This window comes from Cucurbita moschata, unplaced genomic scaffold (assembly GCF_002738365.1).
Source record: "Cucurbita moschata cultivar Rifu unplaced genomic scaffold, Cmos_1.0 Cmo_Scf00022, whole genome shotgun sequence".
NCBI classification, from domain to species: Eukaryota; Viridiplantae; Streptophyta; class Magnoliopsida; order Cucurbitales; family Cucurbitaceae; genus Cucurbita; species Cucurbita moschata.
In genome coordinates, this window is record NW_019268538.1 from 1657060 (window position 1) to 1677897 (window position 20838).

Sequence of the window (20838 nt, forward strand, 5' to 3'; positions counted from 1 at the left end):
TAGCGGATTAATGGGACTTAAGGAACAAGAAGTAACTTTAGGAGTAAAAAAACTATAAATTGACCTAGATGAACTTACTCACCATGGTTATATCAAATGCACAAAAATATATCTAAAGTGAGGAGAGTGTAACTACTGAGCGTTAGCGTTGAGCGTCTCTGTTTGTGGGGGAGTGAGTGCAAGGAAGAAGTTTTTTTATATGGTGCAAGAGAAAGAACAGATTAAATTGTTTCCTTTTTCTTGAAAGGAAATGAATTTAGGTAGAGGACTCGAAAGGGTTAGAAGTCTTCAATGCTTGGAAATTTCTAGATTTTGGTGATGTTTTGAAGATTAAAGAGATCTTTCAATTGGGAAATTCCGCATTAAATTACCAGTAAATTGCTTTTTGACTTCGTAATTAACTGCGAATCAAGGGCCATTTTGCCGGCCTCGTTTTTGTTCTTTCATTGTTACTATAAAACGATTTGTTTCCTCCGTTGCCAAATCGGGAACTAATCTGTAATCAGGCTTCGCCACAAACAGGATCCGATCAAGTCGTTGCCTCTTCAATCCTTTTTCATCTGTGAGTGAATCTGTTCCTTACGAATCCATTTCGATTTCGATGGTTTTGATTACTTCTATTGGGGTTTTGGATGTGAAATTTGAAGTTCTTGGCCGCTCCTCTTCGATTGTTTGTTGATTGTTGCAGTGATATATGGCTTCCGATCCGAAGGTTCATCTGTTCGAAGAAGTGGCAAAGCATAACAAAACGAAGGATTGTTGGCTTGTAATCTCTGGAAAGGTTGAGTCTCTCTTGGTTTATTGTTCGTATCGTTTTATTTAGCATTGGATATCAGTTTTCTGGTGATGTTTTTGACGGAAAATTCTTGCGAACTCTGTTTTGTCATCGAATATCCTCTAAAAGAGTTTGATATAGGCGTGTTGGCTTTGGGGGTTTCAGTGTTTTACATGAATGTTCAAATTCAAATATCTTCTTCCTTGTTCTTCACCGAGCCGGATTCGTTTCTGTCTTAATATCATTTTGTCATAGTAATATCAAATGGGAAGAAAATGGTGGTGAGCTGCAGCATATGAAGATTAAGTAAAGCAGTGGCATTGTTTTCATATACGCTAAAGAGTTTGTCCAACCAATTTTGAGCTTGAAAAACAACATTTAATGGTTGAAAATTGTCCTAAACTTCACTATTTACTATGAGGTTTCAGGCAATTGTTTCTTGTCCCCATAAGAAATCATAGCTTCGTTGAACTGATTGTTATAAAATGCTTAGAAGAAGTATACCACCCAAGGGGTTGGGCGTGGTGGTCTAGACTTGGGGTTAACCAGAGTGGTGTGTTTAAAGCCTGCCGTTTTGGCTACGTTGTGAAGATATTGTATTTGTCATATTCATGGTGAATATTGAGAGCTTGGGGGATCAAGCTAAATGTTTAAACTGTTGATGAATAGAGATGAGGTAATTTAAAAATTCTTGACGTGTTCTCTGTGAGATCCCACATTGGTTGGAGAGGGGAACGAAGCATTCCTTATAAGGGTGTGGAAACTTATCCCTAACATACGCGTTTTAAAACCTTGAGGGGAAGCTCAGGGAAAGCCCATAGAGGACAATATCTGCTTGTGATGGACTTGAGCTGTTACAAATGGTATTAGAATCAGGCTTCAAGTAGTATGCTAGCGAGGATGTTGGGTCCCTAAAGGGGGGTGGATTGTGAGATCTCATGTCGGTTAGAGAGGGGAATGAAGTATTCTTTATAAGGGTGTGGAAACCTCTCCCTAACATACGCGTTTTAAAACCTTGAGGGGATGCCCAAAAGGGGAAGTCCAAAAGGACAATATTTGCTAGCGGTGAGCTTGAGCTGTTACATTCTCGTTTAAATATTTTCTATCATGCATTCAAATTGTGGTGGTTACATTTGTGGAATGTTTAAAATGGTTTGAGATTGTGTTCAAGTCAACTTTATAGTTCAATGGGTCAAAATATATGTCATTGCCAACAAGTCTTAGTTAGAGGTTCATATATTTCCACTCCACTCCACATGTTGAACTCGAAAGGGAAAACAAAGATCACGTGTTCGTGAGGTGTTACTAAGCTGGCTTGTTGTGTGTATCATAAGTAATTTATGTTATGTGGAAGCTTTAGATATCTTTTATTATGTTTGATTGTGGCTTTGGCTTTAGGTTTATGATGTAACTCCTTTCATGGAGGATCACCCCGGTGGCGATGAAGTATTGTTGTCTGCAACGGGTAAGCCTCAGAGTTCCCTTATATCGAATATATGTTTCTATTATTTTCAAGTCTCTTGCAAATGATGATTAGGATGGATACAATCAATGCTGTTCGTTGGAATCTTTTGCAGGAAAAGATGCCTCGAACGATTTCGAGGATGTCGGGCACAGTGATTCAGCAAGAGAAATGATGAACAAATACTACATCGGAGAAATTGATCCTTCGACGGTTCCTTCGAAGAAGATTTACATTCCATCACAACAAACCCAGTACAATCAAGATAAGACGCCCGAGTTTGTGATCAAGATCTTGCAGATACTGGTTCCCATATTTATTTTGGGTTTGGCATTTGCCGTTCGACACTACACCAAGAATGAATGAACGAACAAGTGATTAGTCGTATCCGCGTCGATTATGTTTTGGTAGAAAGGCTGTTTTAGCTTGTTTTTGCTTGTGTTTTCATGTGGTGGTTAGTCGTAGACTAGAGATGTCTGCATCGGATGTTGTATTCTACTTGATAATAATTAAGCTAAGGACTACCTTTTTCTCTGTTCCATCTTGCTTTGCTTTGTTTTGCTTCTTTTTACTTGTAAACGTTCATCTTTGGAGTTATATAGGCAAGGAATGGAGAGGAGGAATGTCTGGTTTGTCAACAAAACAAGTCCGAGACTCGAACTCGGAATCAAATATGCAAGATTTACAGACAAAACTATTTGGTTATTGGGAAAACTTCAATATATTTCTAATGTCGAATCGTGATCAATTAGGACAGAAATAAAGCAGTGTTAAACTCTTCTTTGGTGTCAAGGTAATAGCTATGCATAGTCATTGACTTCCAAAAAAGAGTAGAAGAATGAGACCTAGTACGGGACATACAATGCATTAGACATATAATCATTACACTTCAACTCGAGATAGCATTACCATGAATTCCAATCGGATGGCTTTGAATTATCATGGCTGCACTTGATCAATATCCCTTCAGTGTGTGTGTCTGTGTGGATTAAACCAAGTAAAAGATGTCATTGAAGCCGTCCAATCCAAATGATACATTTATGAATGATGAATTGAAGAGACAAATAGGTCAGAAGTTCATATAACTTATACCACAAAGCAAAGCAACATGTCCACAGCAGAGGTATGGCGACTCGATAAGAAGTTTCGATACGAAAACGGGTGTTTACAAGAATCATTTGATTCGGCTCTATTCTAAATATATGAATCGTCCCACACAAAATTCACTGATTCATCATCTTCTCACCACCAACCCACCTTATATAAATTTCAGACCCAAAAGCCAACATGGTTTCTTCATCGTTTGAATGAACCCCTGCTGCTATCATGTCATCATACCTTTCGAGGTTTTATAGTATGCTGCACTGACCAAAACAGCAATTCTTCTAACTTATGAGCTTTTCATTGTAAGCTGCACTCATCCGAGACAGCATAACGAAATGGCCTAAGTTCCACACTTTCAGGAGCTCAACAGCCACCCACAAGTTAGCAAAAACTAGAATGGAAAAGAAAATGGAAATAGACCCTTCACTTACTGGAAGGATGTCTCTATCTTGTCGTGTAAGGTTACCACCAAATTATGAGCACCGTCTAGAAGCTTCCACACGTCGAGGTGCCCAGCCATGCTATTACATTCCCTCAGAATTTCATCCATGCTATTGTACTTCTCTATGATCAGTTTTCTTCTTTGCAGCACAGAAGCAGCGATGGCATAAAGCAATAAATCATCTGTTGGTGGAGCTCGTTGCCTTATCCTGCTCCATGCAGACTTCCCCATTCCAGCCCTTATGGCTGCTTGATCAGCCCATATCACTTCCCACAGACATAGCGTCTGTTCAAATGTTAATTCCCTTCTGAATAGCACCACGACCATCCGATAAACGAAAAAGCAATCCTCCGCTTGAAGTTTCTCCAGGTGCTTGTAAAGGTGCGGGTCCTTGCACTTAATAATCTTAGAGACTATACTTAATTGCCTTCTAATCCCAACCTCATCGAGCCTAAAGTTGTGACGAGCCTTGCGCATGAAACCAACAAAACACCAGAATGCTTCATGATCCTCTGGAATCACAGTAATAATAGGAGAGAGTAGGTCGCTCATGCCTTGACAATAACCAATTTCAGGGTCATAGAGAGCATATGCTTCAAGAATTGCTACTAGTCTTGCAGCATGGAAAATCATGCAAGGTTCTAGATGGTCGTAATCAACTAAACCAACAGCCTCAGCACACCGCCGAGCTCTGCCATCTGAAACCATTGCTTGAGATGACAAGTATGGTACCCATTCTGAGTTAGAACGAAGTGCATCAAGTCGAATAATCCGCTGCCATGTTGCAAAATCTTCACCACTATGGAGTTCTGATGATGAGATCTCGGCCCTAGATGGAGAAGAATTTTCCTTAGGCATCGGATCGGGAAAAGGTTCTTCCATTCCATCCGTGGACGGAAAAGCTTGACTAACATCCAAGTCATCTGAGGATTCTGAGTCAGAGGAGTCCGAATTCAGTACCAAAGAACCATCGGCTGTTATCCGTCTTGAACTCCCCTCCCCTTCCAACAAAGAGTTGAAGGGTTCATCCAAAAAGTCAACATTGGAGCACCTTTCTTCACTAGAAAGGGACTCTCTAGCACTAACCACATCTTCAGAACTAGGAGAATCTACGTCTCGCACAAGAAAGCCATCTTCCCCAACGTCAATCATGTCCCCAAATTCGTTCCATTTAGAGCTTTGATTCCTACGTTTTATTAACCGCCTGCATCGTTTACGGAGTTTTTCATATTCCTTCCTGCACCAAAAATATTAAAATTGTAAAATAAAATCCCTCATAAATGGATGTGGATGAATAGAGAGGGATGCATCTTGCAACAGCCTAAGGTAATTCATAAAGAGTCCAGCGTAATACAGAACAAAAAATTTAAGAAGATATCGCAAGTACCTTTTTTGAGTCTTTATAATATCCCTTTCCTCTTTAGAACTCTTGAGGTCATAGCTGTTAGAAGTTATGATGTCAGTCAAATAAAAACAATGCACTACCGAAAAGTAGAGAAGGAATTCACTATGGTATAGGATAAGACACCTCAAGAATTATTAATTTACAACTCATCTTAGAAAGATAAAATATGCATTGTACGGACTTTGTCATTCTACCATAACCTTACGAAACAAACAGAATAACGACACATCATTTTAAAATATTCATATATTTTTAATAATGACTTCAAACAATATATTTGTCAAGGCAAGGCTCAAACTTTTATTGGTCAATGCCTTATCTGAAGCATAAGAGGCTGGATTAAGCCCCTTATAGAAGAATCTAGCGCTTCCAATAGCTCTTACAGAAGAGGGTAACACTTCTGGTGAGAGCACACAGAGTTTTGATTCTTAAAGCACACTCGGTGCTTTTTACTTAAGGAAACAAATATTTCATTACAAGAGAACATCCTATACAAATAAGCCCATTTAAGAAAACTTAGTGATGGTAGTGAGGTTTGGAATGACCTTTTAGAATCATTACTTGAGTGATAATTGACAGACAATTTCGTTTTGGTACTTTCATATAAGACTTGTTAAGACATTTTTATGATACGTCGATTTCTTTTCTTTTTTTTTTATTTCAGACTTCTGTCTCAGGCTACCTCAAGGCTCAAGCTTTGTCTCTTCGAGAAAAATAATCTTTGACCCTGGTTTTAGCCTTTTAAAACATTGACCTTGACTGATGGATCTCACTGGAATTGGGTTAGATAGTTGACCTTGTTCAATTTAGTCATCTAATTAAGACTGACTGACAATGAACAATGGAAATGGCTCAAGTTGTATAAGATACTTGACAGTGTAAGATACATTCTATTACCCAGAAAGCAAACTGATAAAAATTTTAAAACAAGTCACTAATTAATAAATTAACAACTTCGATAGTATTTTCAAGATAATGTCAGCAAAAATCAACAATTCTAGAACACGCGATCTCATGCACAAAGGAATAGAACAGATCTTCTCCAAATATATTGGCCATTCATAATGGAGGTAGTAGACAGAAACCGAAAAGGTGAGTGATACTTACACTCCAAGAAGGAAAGGCCAAACCTCTGCCCGAATACTTGAATCAACACCCTAAAGCAAAAGTTGCATGAAGGTTTTAATTCAAGGACAAGAAAACCAGAATTGAGATAATGAAACTTTCACTAGATCTTAAAAGAGCAATAAACAACAGAACATAATTTTTACTTACTCCACTGCGAACTTTTTTTAGAAACTTAATTCCACTATCTCGGAGTTTCCCGTCGGGATTAAACACAGTTTTCCATTGTCGAGGAGAAAGCGCATGTTTTCTTTTTCTGCGCGACCATGGTGATTTGAGACGAGTCCTGAAATTGAAAGAGATAGCAGTAAGAAGAAAATTCTAGGAGTCTCTTGTTTGGGACAAAATTCAACTTTCAGTTGTTATTAAACTACACAAGTGACAGATATATGGCTTCATAACAAGAAGCAACATTCCAATGATGGAAAATTGAGTTATTACAAGTTGAAATTATCAGCAGTTATCAGGAAATAAGACAAATTCATGAAGCAAGAACTACTGTAACAAATTAAAAGAAACTGAAACAAGTATAGTTAACTTCAGGAGTCCCTTTCTCAATTCAATTACTCATTTCTGTGATCTAAGTGAATTCCATCCACCCAAGGCAGGAGAACGGAAGCCATCTAATAATGTTTGCAAAGAACAGTTAGAACGAATCCATTTCATGCCAGGTTGAAGTTGAGACATTGCAATGAAAAGTTTAAATAAGAATGCATAATGGTGATTACAAATCTCCCAATTAGATGCATGACATCAAGATCACAATAACTTACTGACTCCTAAAGCAGGGTTTCCAACGCCCCGGCTAACCTCGTTTACGCGGTAAAGCCGATCCTGTGTCTAACATGTTTATATCCCTTACAGAGCCATTCCAATTTGAAGGTTTCAAAAGAAAAATTAAAACACTTGAATTCTTGTCAAAGCCGAATCAAAAGAGGAGCGGAAAAGAAGAAGAAGAAGAAGAAAATACCCTTCGACTTCAAGAAGCAAAACGTTATCAACTTGGTTCATACAAAGGCAGTACAAACCTATTAAAGAAAACCACACAGATTTCTGCCTCATCAAGACCCTAAAAATAGTTTTGTAACAACAAGCTATTCTCACAACCGTCAAAATCAATGTTAAAGAACTATCCTCACAACCGTCAAAATTCAACAATCATCAAATAATAGCTAATGAAATTTGAAAATAGAACACAGAGCAAGGAACGATGATTGAGAGAATAAAGAGCATACGGATCTTCAACACACCTTGATCAGACTAAAATTGACCGCAAAAATCAGGAGATGACCAATTTAAGATCGAGATCTAAATCGGAACTAAAACACAAACCCCAATCAAGGGTAGCTAAATTAGTTACTCACCGATCAGAGGAAGAACTTGAAGATGGCGAGGAGGAGCTGACAACCACTAAAACAGAACGCAAGTGAACCCAAGACGAGGAAGGAGAAGAAGAAGAATTGGAGTTGGGATTAGATGACGACGAGGTTTGAGTTCTCCGCAGAGCTTTCATTGAGTATCCTATACACCACTGAGTGGGATGAGGGTAACTTTACCTAATTCCTTTTTTGCCTAACTAGGGTTTTAATAAATACATCGATTCCTGGCATGAAAGATTGTCGTAGCTTTGATCAAGAACTAAATGAGTTAAATGGGGGCAGAAACACATCGAACTCCGGCAAGGGAGCGATAGCGATGAGAGTTGCAGAGGGAGGCGCAGACATTTCCCGGAACCGAAATCCGGCGCCGGCATCGGAGGCGATGGTGGCGGAGCCAATGATGAATATGCAGTGGAGAGAGAAAGAGAGAGAGAGAGAGAAAGCCCTTATCCTTGACCAAGAGTCTCGCTCCTTAATCCCAACCAACAGAAACCCAACTGCCTTGATTCGTTTGCCTTTTACCACTTTCGTCTTCTTCACAACATTTCTCTCTCCCTCTCTCTCTCTCTCTCTCTCTCTCTCTCTCTCTCTCTCTGACTGTGTTTCTCTCTCTCTCTTGAGTGAGCTGCGAGGAAGAGAGAGAGAGGGAGAGAGAGTAGAAGACTCTGCGAAACTACTCTCCCAAATTTAATATTTTTAAATTAAATTATTAAATTATTAAATTTAGGAAATTAAGTAAAAATTTATCGGGAATGGATGTGACTCGCAAAACGACGTAGTTTAGGAAGTAATAATTTGAAAACGAAGTTAAATTATTGCAAATATTAAAATGTGGGAGTTGATTGACTAGCATTATTTAATAAATTTATAAACGTTTATTTTAAATTCATTTTATTTCATTCTTTATATATTTTTTAATATTTAAAATTAGTTAAATATCTAAAATTGAGTATTTGAAAATATATATAGATGAAAAAAAAATTTAATACGGAAATAAAAAATAATATTTTAACCTAAAAATAATTATTTAAATTCATTTGTTATTATTTTACTACTTTAAAAAAAAATACAAATTTAATCCATGAATGTGAAAAAGGGGTTTTGTTATTATTATTATTATTATTATTAGAATACTTTTAATAATTATGCTTTTGGACTAATTTCCAATTACTATACCATAATGAAAGTATATTATAGAAGTTTCTTCCAAATCAAGCTATAATTTTACTCTTAATTAAACAAAATAACAACAAAAAAAAACAATGAATGGATAGGAAAATAAAATATTTCAATATAACATTTAAATTAAAATCAAATTTTTTTTTTTTTTAATTTAGGATTTAGTCTGTGACTTTAAGGTGTAGCTCGATTTTGTTTTAATCTTCGTGGAAGAAGAAAAAACGATTCATCTGTGGATCCCACCAAATCATTAAATCTAGCGGCTGCTCTCTCTTTGAACAGTAATACATCGGTCACTAGATCGATAAAGAATCTCTCCAAAATTGTTTCTTTGATGAGTGGTTTACTGGCCACTAAACCCAGGGATCCCACCTTATTCTCAAACGTAGCAGCTCAGTTGATCAGCACTCTTATAGGCTCATCTTCCGTACCAATTCGGGGGCTAAGAAGAGCGACTTAATTTTGATTTTGTAAAAGTATAAGGACTAAATAATAAATAAAATAAATAAATAAAAAGAAATAAATTTTTATTTAAATATTAATAGTCAACAAAGTGGGCTCTTGGATTCTAAAAAAGATGGAAAAGAAGGAATAGAAAAAGAAGGATGTGTTTCCTTTTTTGCAAAAAGTATATTCATAAAAGAAGGCTTATCTAACAAATGATTCTTCCTTCTTCATTTAATTCATAACAAATCGTAAATCAAATTTCATTTCAATCTTTTTCTTTAATATACTACGATATACTACGACTACGAGTATCATTTCTCTCCATTGTCATGTCAACTTCCATGATTCTATTTTCTTTAGAGTTGAGAAGTACAGAAGACTCGATAACCTAAAAAATTTGATTGTGAGATCCCACATCGATCGAAGAGAAGAACAAAACATTTTTTATAGATGTGTAGAAACTTCTCCCTACTAGACACATTTTAAAAACCCTAATAGAAAGCTTTTCGAAGAAAACAATATATGCTAGTAGTGAAGTCTACTAGACGCGTTTTAAAAACCCTAATAGAAAGCTCTTCAAAGAAGACAATATCTGCTAGCAGTGAAGTTGAGTTGTTGCACTGATCAACCCAATTTAAACGGATTAGTGACTCGACAATCTCAAGCCAACCAAACCAATATTTTATGGTTGGTTTCGTTGAAAAAACTTACAACCTAAACAACTGGGTTGAGTCTAAAAGATAACCTAAACAATTAGATCGAGTCTAAAAATGTATGGATCGGACCAAACCCATGAACGAGAACGATTCTCGTTTGATATCTATCACTATCTTGTTGGCTTCACAAGAGAGAGAAAGGAGAAAAAGAAACATAAAGAGAGAGGAAATAAGAAATGAGTCCAAAGCAAAAGTAAGAAAAACAGAAGCATAAATATTGAAGAAGGGAATTTTGGTAGGACATGGTCCCTTTTGTAGGGCCATAGAAATGGTAGGCTTTTGCAAAAGATGGGCCAAAAGGGATTTTGGAGAATAATTTAGACCAAAGTTAGGCCTATATTCCAGTGAGATAGCGACAATACACTTCGGCAGTGTCTTGTAAATCAAGGCCACTTCCTAATGCAAAAGAATCTCTACCTGCCCGCCCTCTGTCTTCTTCAATTATTATGTCAAACCAAAACCATGAAACTGTTCCTTCCAACAACAAGCTTGCACTGTTCATAGCTCCCTGATGCTCCTACATTCAATGACCATAAGAATTCGTTACGTAATTCAGTTGGAGGACGTTAACTCAATAACGTCGTACAAAAACCATGGACGACATAGGAATGATGAACAAACGCCAAGCAGAAGTCATTGCTCATAGCAGAGAAACCAATACATTGTGAAAGACCGAGCTCGTTTAGTATGTTCTCTAAGCCTATTCCATTTGGTTCCCTCTTTTCGAAGAAATCTCTTAAAAACTCGGAAATGGGATGGAAAAGTCCCAACAAACTTACCCCCGTGTTCAGATGATGCCGTGCTTCAAGCTCGAACCTACATTTATTTATGTGAACATAAAGACTCTTATTCAAATCCAACGAATAGCGTAAGCCTAACACTCCTCGCCCCTCAATGGACGCATATCTCTTACACTACAGCTTGGAAGCAGCATCTTTGTCCAAGAACCATGTCAAAACCCCTTCAGGAGCAACCTTCTGAACAGGTAGTGTTTCAGCATTCTGAGAGCTTCCTCCTCCTAATGCTGTATACAAAGCATCAGCTTTGCTAGCACCGGGCGCCACAACTGCGATGTGTGCTGATGAGTTGATGACTGGAAAGGTGAAAGTGATTCTCTCCGGGGGCGGTTTTGGGGAATCCTTGATGAAGGTAACCCATTTCTGATTCTCACTCAGAAGGGGATGACCTGGGAATAAAGAAGCCACATGCCCATCTGGACCCATACCGAGAAGCATAAGATCGAATTTTGGGAACCCGCTTGCTGCTGAGACATCAACAACTTTGGTACTCACCAAATGCTTCAGGCAGGTTTCATAATCGTCAGCTGCACCCTCAGCCGACAGTGCATCGTTAATAGCATAAACGTGACCAGGTAGAATAGGCACCTATATAACAACACAATTACCAAAAAAAATATTAGCACAAGTGAGTATTCAATTACCTGGTGCTAAAGATCCCCTGAAACAATATATGCCCAGCTGAATATCTCAGACCTCAAAAGCAGTCATCTTTATCATAATCGATTGCCCTCTAGATTATTTTAAAATAACCATCACGTGTAAGGCAACTTATGCACACCTCGACTAATCCAAAACGAAAATCGCTAATAATATTTGACTTTGAACTCATTAGTTGTGAGATATTTAACGTCTTGAAAAAGGACTCCTCATGATTAAAACCCATGATCAGAAAGACATTGAATTCGAACTTCTCTATTAGGCGATTGAAATGACCATCATAATGGCTGATTAGGAAAATAATCTTATACAGAGTTGTATTAGGCATTAGACTTCCAAACAGTGATATGGAACGATAGAAAAATGACCTGTTAATCGCCACGATGCAGCTCAAAATAACTTGGATAATCTAAGAAAAGCTTTCAGAGTTCAACAAAAAATAAAGACGTTATTTGAACGTTCTTCCTAGCAGAAACTAATTAGATTAGCAATCTGTAATCAAGTGTTTTGCAGAGTAATCATCTTATATCTATGTGCTCCACTCCAATTCTATACACAATCTCCCATTCCAAATTCTTATAAATAGCTTGTTTGAAATGATTTTCCAAGTGCTTAAAAATGGCTTTTAAGTACTTGGAAAGTCATTCCAATCAGACTCGTAGTTTCACAATTATCTGCCTTTATTTTCAGCTTAGCTTTCTGTTTTAACTAGGAAAAAAATGTTTTTAAGAACAGAAATTGTATGAGAAGGCATAATTGAGCACTAAGAACATATACTAAAATGCAAACCACGATTTTGAAGATCTAAAAGTCAGTGTAACCTGAGAGAGAAATCCATCAAAAGCAAGTTTGTAGTTGCTGTCAACGTGATCCTTGGGTACAACTCTCTCATCAGCCCAAAACACGTGCCATTTCGACCAGTCTATTGAATCAATATATGGTGGCTCCACCAGTTTCCTGAAATTTGAGCCAAAAGGAGGCCCATATAATCTCATAAGCAATGAAAGTTCTGCCAATTATTTCACATTGCATCTCAAAAGAATATTCTAAAAGATCAAAGGGTTGCATTGACTATCAAAGCATCATCACGGAATCCTAAGTTACTGGTTATTGCATACAAGCATGTATTCAAAAGCAGAAGCACCTCAAGAAGCCACATGCTTGATCCTCATACAAAAAAAAGATTCTACTCTTAAAAGAACATGCCCTGTTTAACCTAACCCAGTTCTTTTCGATGAAACCAAAGACGGTTCTGAAATTGAAGAACATACGCGAAATTGCCAATTTCACAAACCTAGTAAGATCATCAAAAAATAACACAACAAAACAAAAACCAAATGGAAATACAAGTCGGGTAACCTAATCTAACCTGAGACATTTGATGAGAGATCCACCGGAGAGAACAACAGTGAAAGCACCCCTCTTCTTAGCAAAGTGATCTGACAAATCGGCGGTGTATTTGGCAAGAGAAACAGCCAAATCTTCCCCTGAATCAAACACCTTCTTCTCCGATGCCATATCGGTGGCGGAGGCTCCAAGAGACCTTGAACCGAGCTGCCGCTTGGTGGGATGTAAGCGAGAAACCCGAGAGAAAGTCAGAGAGGAGCTGAGGGAGAAAGCAGGGAGTGAGTTAGATGGAACCGACAGAGAGTGAAGCGGAAAGGAAAGCTTAGGAGAAGTTCGCAGAGCTGAAGAGAGCGTAGGAAGCGTGGAAGAAAGTGAGAGGGAGGCGGAAGCCATAATAAACTGAGAGAATTAATGGAGGAGTGGACTTTGTACATTCTTAATGCTTCAATGGATTTCCTTATTTCTTTTTTTGAAAAAAAAATATATATTTTTTAACCATTAAAATATGTTGGCATTGTTTGAATAAATTTAAGATTTGGGATGAAAATAATTAGAATAAATCTTTGATAAGAAATGAATGTGACCAATTATTACAAATCCAAAATCTTGAATCATAAATATTTTGCATATAAATTTTGAAAGATTGTACTTAATTATATTTTAATATAATTGTAACACAACCTAGGTCCACTTCTAGCATAGCTTTCCCTTACTTACGGGTTTACTGCTAGCAGATCTTGTCCTCCTTAGACTGTCCCTTACAGGCCTAGAAGAAGGTTTCTGCGCCCTTGTAAGGGTGTTTTGTTCTCCTCCCCTCTCCTCCCCAACCAATGTGGGAGGTTGGGTGTTTTGTTCTCCTCCCCTCTCCTCGCCAATCAATGTGGGAGGTCACAATCCACCCCCTTCGGAGCCAGCGTAATTTGATGTGGGACCCCCACCAACACCAAATCCACCCATTTGAGGCCAATGTCCTTACTGGCACACCGCCTCGTGTCAAGCTCTGATACCATTTGTAACGACCCAAGTCCACCACTAGCAGATATTATCCTCTTTGAGCTTTTCGTTACGGGTTTCCCCTCAAAACTTTAAAACACGTATGCTAGGAAAAGATTTCCACTTCCTTGTAAAGGGTGTTTTGTTTTCCTCCCCAACCAATGTGAGACATCACATTAATACTTTTTTCTTTTTTAAATATAAAATTTTTGGCTCATGGAACATCTATTGCCAACACAAAATTTTAATAACTATAATAATTTGAGTTTAAAAAAAAATTGACCTATAGATTTGAAAATATAAAATCATAAAACAACCAAATTATACATCAAATTATATTTTCAACAACTTTTGCTTTGTACCCTCTCAACTAAGTAGTTTCGAGTCAAGGTTGTTTTTGAGCTCATCATTTCATTCCCATTCCCACATATACGTTGAAATTTGTTCAAAACTTTGGTATATTAAAATGAACATGTAGTAGATTGGGAATTGAAGTGAGAAAAATCAACATGCATATCATGAATAAAAATATAGATTCAAAGAGAGAAATCACAACATCACTCATAATCAATGTAAACCATCCAAAATTGAGTCAAACTACAAAAGTTGTATCCATACTAATGAGAACATAATCCAAGGCTCTACAAGAAGACAGCAAGTGAATGAAGCAGGTACCATAACATTTTCTTCTTGGGATCATCAGCATTCTACTTGATCTTCTTCTTTGGCCTCAGCTGCAATTCAGTAAGTTTGAATTCAATCAAACAGTGATCGCAAATAATGAAACCAATCGATGGGTTTGATAATATCCTCACCTGATTGCTGTGTCCGCATTTCTTTTTCCGGCAGTTGACAGCACGAGGATGCAGGCGTGCATAGCATCTGTGACCCAAGTAAAGGGGGAAAACTTTAGAAACATTCTAGGTTCTGGAAGTGTTCATTGAAATTGCTTGGTCCAGTTTTGTACAAAGTGAAAACCAAATCAATTTCCTCCATTTCTTATATGTTACGACGGAACCAAACTAATAGAAACTGATCTCGAACCGAAAAACAAGTTGGTTTTCAATTTTTAGGTTCATTTGTTTTCTAATTGTGTGTGGTGATTTCGGGTCTACTAAAAGCCAAACTAAGCACAACCAAAAACAACTCTTTTAATGATTCAAACCAAATGAACAAACCAGTTGATTGGAAATCTATGGATCAATTTACTCAGTCAGACAGTGGGTTGTTTCAGTTCATATACCAGTCCTGCATCTAGAGTGAAAAAAAAAATGCCCAAAACAAAAAATGTCTTACTTGCGGCAGATCATCTTGTCCTGGTTATATTTCCTGGCCAGTGCCATCAAAGATGGTTCAATGATACCGCCACGAAGCCTTAAAACCAGATGAAGTGTTGATTCTGAACATACAATCAGAAAATCGTATATTTAAGTTAATAACGGAAAAGTAAATGAAACTAGTTCATGCACTGAATAAGATTATGGATTCATAGGTAAAAGTGCAATGATGCTTGTCAATTTCCAATCCCACTGAACACTACTTTTAGATATCCTAGAAAGTAGCCATTGAAGCAATCAAACACCAACAGAAATTTCTAAGCAATCACTCAAATAAAAGAAAACCACAAATCAAATGTACCTAAAAGAATACCGCACGTTCATTCATTCAAACCGCTGCTTGTAGTTAGTTCTAAGTTGAATAAAAGAACGTTGAAACAAGAAACAAGCACCAACTCACCGATTTCAATGTTTCACAGTTCCATTAAATCTAAGACGCCCCACCCAAAGAAAAGGAGCACTGTATTTATCCAAGTTCAATCGCTAATAAAAACAATCAGTACACAGGGTCTGGTTCCCGTTTCACAATTTTGCAGACTTCACTTATAAAAAATTCGTGGTTACGGTTCGTACACCGATAACATCCACGAGTTAAGAGAATCAAAAACGAATAACGACACCGGACAAATCTACAACAATAATTTCAGCCAAATTCTCCTCGACTAATTCGAATTCTACATAAAATAAAACTAAATGCTACCTTTCTGGATGTTGTAATCGGCGAGAGTGCGGCCATCCTCGAGCTGCTTTCCAGCAAAGATCAGTCGTTGCTGGTCGGGGGGAATACCTGGAGAGTTTACAGCATAAATCGAAAAAAACAACAATATGAATGTCAGATTCGCCGCTTGACTATAGAATAAAAAATCCGAATGCAAAAAAAGAAGAACGTACCCTCCTTGTCCTGGATCTTCGCCTTGACATTGTCAATAGTGTCGCTGGACTCTACTTCCAGCGTAATGGTCTTCCCCGTTAGGGTTTTGACGAAGATCTGCATTTTTCTTGGCTCCTTTTTTTCCTCCGCGTTTCAGAGAAGCGAGGGTTTTAATTTTCGATGGATATATATAACCTAGCAAGTGACAAATTACCATTTTAGACCTTGAAATTAAAATTTATTATTTCTAGAACTTTTAAAATTACAAATTCAATTTTCATCCTTTTAAAATATTAAAAATTTTAAAATTATAGAATTCCTTCTTATACAAAATGTAAATTTCGTAAATAAATTAAATAATATAACTGAAAATTGAAAATTGATGTTTATGGGTTAAATTTGATGAGTTTATATGTTTTTTAAATTTTAATATATATTTTAAAATATTAACTTAAATTTTGTATGATGATTGAAGGAAAAAACAATAAGAAATTAATTTCACGATCTAATTGGGTAATATCACGGCATATTCAAATCATAGGAGCAGAGGCCCTGCACGACACGTGCTCAGGATCAACCTCGATCCTTTGCCTACGTCCACCACTTGAAATTGGGCATCAACCCGACCCTATTTCCACGATCTAATTATTCTTTATTGGCTCTATCTGGGTATCAACCCGACCCTATTTTCACGATCTAAATTGGACATCAACCCGACCCTATTTCGTCTCGTGCTTGACCTTTTCTTATAAGCTTTATTTGTGACTTTATTTGTGATATGGGTTTATCGTTATAGTCTAATTTCACCTCTTCCACGTATCGATCGTTTTGAGCTAAAAGTAAACTTGATATTGACCTATAATACGACCTCATAATATAATAATTAATTTTTAAAAAACTATATAATAAATAAATAAATAAAATGCAATTTCTCCTATTTTTTAAAGGTTCATTATCAATCCCAAAGTCAATAATACTCAACTTAATCTTTAATTTGAAAAATTCTAAGCTAAAAAATAAATAATTATAATATTTGCAAGAGCGGCTCTTTAATTTATTGAAAAGCTATTTTTTTAAAAATTGAATATTTTTAATTTGTGTTGGAGGAGACGGTTTACGAAAATAATATAATTATCGGGATGCAATTTAATATTAAAAAATAATAAAATTTGTTAAAATACCTTAAATATATATTTGGCAATAATAAAATATTTCAAACTATAATCACTCTAAAATAAAAACTATTTTTCCAATTTTATACTTCAAATCTTATGCCGAACAAAAATTATATTTTAAAAGCATCGAATTAATTAAATTCGATCAATTAAATAATCCACGTTTATTTTTTTATTTATAGATAAATATGTTTATTTTTAGTTGGATTTTTTCAATTTCCTAACTCGGGCAGATCACGTCTGCCCATCACTTGAAATAATCTCAACCGTCGATTCATTTGATTTATAAAAAAAAAAAAAAAACGGCCAATGAAAAAAAAAAATATATTTATTACGCGTGCAAATTTATTTTTTTCCTTATAAAGAAAAGTCCAATAAATTTTTGTTTAATATATATATATATATATTTTTTTTTTTCAATATATAAAAACAACCCATTTTCCATTTTCTAAGAAAAAAGGGGAAAAAAAATAAACGAGGTGTCGATAGACAAATTTTTGTTTATATATTAACGTAAAAAAAAAAATAAACTTTATATATATATATATATATATATAAATAAATAAATAAAGGTGGAAGAGTGTTAATGATACTTTTAAAATTTTATCAATATTTTTAAAATATAATAGTAATAAGAGTATTTTAAAATTTTTAAAATTGATAAGGTTAAAAAAATACTTACTATTTTCATAAAAAAAGATTAACGGTAAGAATATTTTTTTCAATTTTTTTTAAAATTAAGAATATTATTAAAAATTTTAAAAGTTTATGAATATTTTTTTATACGAGTTTTATTAATTTATTATAATATTTAATTTTTAAAAAATAAATAACATAGAGATGAACACTCAAATTGTAAGATATAATATTTATTAAAATCTAAAATACCCAAAAAGAAAAAATGTAAATATTAAATGGTTGACCTTCTAGAAGCCAACGAATATCCGCGAAGTCCGTTGGAAAAATAGGGTTTTCGTGGAAAATGTGTTTCTCCACGTTGTTTATAAATAATAATACGTCATAATTCAAATTAAATAACAATAATAGTTATTATCTGACGTGGCAAATACTTAAAAAGGGTACAAAAGTTAGGATAATAGTTGAACATTTCAAATTTGTCTTTTGACTTTTAAAATCCGTTACTTTTATCTTAATGCGTTGATTTTTATTCCGAAAATGAAAGTGATGAGCTTGTTGTAGTTATTTTAACGTTAAATGTGAACGTTTAAAATGACGTGGTGGCTCGATATTCCTGTTGAATCGTTGACTTTGCTTCTCTCGATTTTTCGATTTGTTCGTGTGGTGTGTTTTTTCTTGTTCGTGGCAGTAGATTTTGTTTTTTCGTGTCTTGACCTCAGACCATGTGGATAGAAGGTTCAATCTTCATTGATATTGACAACGTTCAAATATGATACCATATACCACCTAATACCTACAAGGAATAAAATATAAACTAATTAAATCTTAAAATTAAAATAAAATATATTACTAATCAAATAAAAAAATATTAAATATCTAAAATATATTATCTAAATATTAACCGATTATGAATATCTTGACTAATTTAAACGTTTATTTATTTATTTTGAATAAAACTTTTAAAATCTTTAAAAATTATTTTTAAATAAATAATGTTAATAAATTATAAAAATGAAATAAGTGTAGGTGTATTTTTTTAAAATTAAATAATAAATGTATGAAAATTCATTAAATGATTTGATTTTTTAAACCTCCTTAATTAAAATTTAATTTTTACTCTATTTTATTAAATTACATAAATTATTTATAAGTTTTATCAAAAATAAAATTATAATTTTATTTTAAATTATACAGACGAAATTTATAATTTATTGATATATTTTGGATTAAAAAATAAAAAGAAAACTAGTTGGGTTGGCGTAGACGAAGGAAGAAGGCAGGGCAACCGTCAACCGACCCTTTTTGGAGTGGAAGCTAAGCAAACGACGGCCTGGCTTCTTCACACGGACTTGGAATTCAAATTCAATTCCCTTAATTTAATTTTCATCACTATAAATACAGCGCCTCTATCTTCCCCAAATCTCTCGTCCCTCTCAATTTTCTGTAAATCATATGTTGAGCAGCCGAAGAATCAAATGAGCAATATCCCATCTTCGTTCACGGATTCCTCCTTCAACCTCTTTACTCTCGCCATTTCTTCTTCCGATCCTTGGCCATTTTCTCTCTGACGCCCTCAATTTCTTCCTCCGATCGTCTGTTCTGTTTTGTTTTGATCTGTTCTGTACTTCCGATGAAGCATCAGCACCTTCCGCCGCTGAACTTTCATCTTCATTTGCCTCACTTCCATCACCGGAGCAAGCCGGACACTCCCAAGGGCTGTTTGGCTGTTCTTGTTGGCCAAGAACAAGAGAGGTTCGTGATTCCTGTCATTTATGTCAATCATCCGCTGTTCGTGCAGCTCTTGAAGGACGCTGAAGATGAGTATGGCTTCGATCAGAAAGGTCCGATCTCAATTCCTTGCCCTGTTGATGATTTCCGTACACTTCAGGGCATTATTCATCATGATAGCTTCATTCATCATCTTCACATCTCTTGTTTTAGGCCCTCTGCTCACTGATTCATGATGTTCTTGAAAACCTTACTTTAGATTGGGGTTTAGGTTCTGTTTCTTTGTTTGTTTGATCATTCATACTGTTGATTTCTGGGATTTCCTCTGTTAATTCCTTCAAATGTTGTCCTAGATTGTGGTGTTTTTGTCATTTGTTTCTTTTTGTGAAGATTTGCGTCTCTGTTGAAGCTCAAACAACATAATCAGAGCTGTCTGAAATGGATTCTGAGTAATTTTTTATTATTCTAGCGATGGCAGCTATAACTTCGCTGCACGCGTCTTCTTCATATGTAAACTAATCCAGCTTGAATAATGAAAAGTCAAATTCTATTATTAAAATAAGAAAAATGGATTGTGCTTCTTCCATCATTGACTTCTTCCAATTACGCCTTCCACAGGCCACATGGATGAGATCAACTCAACCCCTTTTCGTATTTATAATTCTTCACTTCTTTATTCATATATTTTCTTCCTTGCAAAAGTCGAATAGCTCAATTACGATTGATGTGTATTCTTTAAGTCGAAGTTCAAAGTTTCGTACCTTGTGTTTCATGTGGTAACACTTACACGTATGTAAAGATAGTGATGTATGTATAATTTATCTTTCACACAGTATTGCAAAAAATAGACAGTTGAGAATTATTGAGAGGAGTAGTTCCACAAGGGAAGATCATGGGTTTATAAGTAAGGAACACTTTCTATTGGCACGAAGTTTCTTTGGAGAAAAAAAAAAAGTATTGGCACGAGGTTTTTTTGGAGAAAAAAAAACATAGCCATGAGAGTTTATGCTATGTGGACAACATCATATCATTGTGGTGGGTCGTGGTTTATAACATGGTATCAGAGCCATATCCTTAACTTAGTTATGTCAATAGAATCTTCAACGGTCGAATAATGAAGTTGTGAGTCTCGAATGTGTAGTTCAAAGTGATCAAGTGTCGAACAAATAATGTATTTTGTTCGAGGGCTTCAGAAAAGAAGTAGAATCTCAATTAAGGTGAGCCTATTTGAGAACTCCAAAGAAGGAAATCTCAGGC

The 20838-nt window shown here is 35.6% G+C and overlaps 5 protein-coding genes across 6 annotated transcripts; 2 read left to right on the forward strand and 3 right to left on the reverse strand.

The window, feature by feature from the left end:
• Positions 1–377: 377 nt before the first annotated feature.
• Positions 378–2778, forward strand: LOC111459560 (cytochrome b5-like). Its single transcript, XM_023102528.1, has 4 exons — positions 378–562; positions 689–781; positions 2174–2240; positions 2353–2778. The coding sequence occupies exons 2-4, from the start codon at positions 695–697 to the stop codon at positions 2601–2603; spliced, it is 405 nt and encodes a 134-aa protein (XP_022958296.1). The 5' UTR covers positions 378–562; positions 689–694; the 3' UTR covers positions 2604–2778.
• A 466-nt stretch (positions 2779–3244) lies between these two features.
• LOC111459554 (GTPase-activating protein gyp7-like) lies at positions 3245–8332 on the reverse strand. The gene is made up of 5 exons (XM_023102518.1): positions 7678–8332; positions 6464–6599; positions 6296–6345; positions 5171–5224; positions 3245–5020 (listed from the first exon to the last, which is right to left on the reverse strand). Exons 1-5 carry the CDS (start codon positions 7824–7826, stop codon positions 3769–3771), a joined length of 1641 nt encoding a protein of 546 aa, XP_022958286.1. The 5' UTR covers positions 7827–8332; the 3' UTR covers positions 3245–3768.
• A 2194-nt stretch (positions 8333–10526) lies between these two features.
• Positions 10527–13257, reverse strand: LOC111459558 (probable 6-phosphogluconolactonase 4, chloroplastic). The gene is made up of 3 exons (XM_023102521.1): positions 12861–13257; positions 12313–12448; positions 10527–11419 (listed from the first exon to the last, which is right to left on the reverse strand). The coding sequence occupies exons 1-3, from the start codon at positions 13229–13231 to the stop codon at positions 10949–10951; spliced, it is 978 nt and encodes a 325-aa protein (XP_022958289.1). The 5' UTR covers positions 13232–13257; the 3' UTR covers positions 10527–10948.
• A 1088-nt stretch (positions 13258–14345) lies between these two features.
• Positions 14346–16198, reverse strand: LOC111459561 (ubiquitin-60S ribosomal protein L40). Its single transcript, XM_023102529.1, has 5 exons — positions 16060–16198; positions 15869–15955; positions 15128–15230; positions 14647–14713; positions 14346–14565 (listed from the first exon to the last, which is right to left on the reverse strand). The coding sequence occupies exons 1-5, from the start codon at positions 16160–16162 to the stop codon at positions 14539–14541; spliced, it is 387 nt and encodes a 128-aa protein (XP_022958297.1). The 5' UTR covers positions 16163–16198; the 3' UTR covers positions 14346–14538.
• Positions 16199–19260: 3062 nt separating this feature from the next.
• LOC111459565 (auxin-responsive protein SAUR32-like) lies at positions 19261–20167 on the forward strand. Of its 2 annotated transcripts, none has more exons than XM_023102543.1 (2): positions 19261–19694; positions 19972–20167. In XM_023102543.1, exons 1-2 carry the CDS (start codon positions 19484–19486, stop codon positions 19986–19988), a joined length of 228 nt encoding a protein of 75 aa, XP_022958311.1. In that variant the 5' UTR covers positions 19261–19483; the 3' UTR covers positions 19989–20167. The 2 variants fall into 2 exon arrangements, 1 of the variants encoding a protein (XP_022958311.1); XR_002713310.1 differs by having other exon boundaries at positions 19262–19694; positions 19935–20167.
• Positions 20168–20838: the final 671 nt, after the last annotated feature.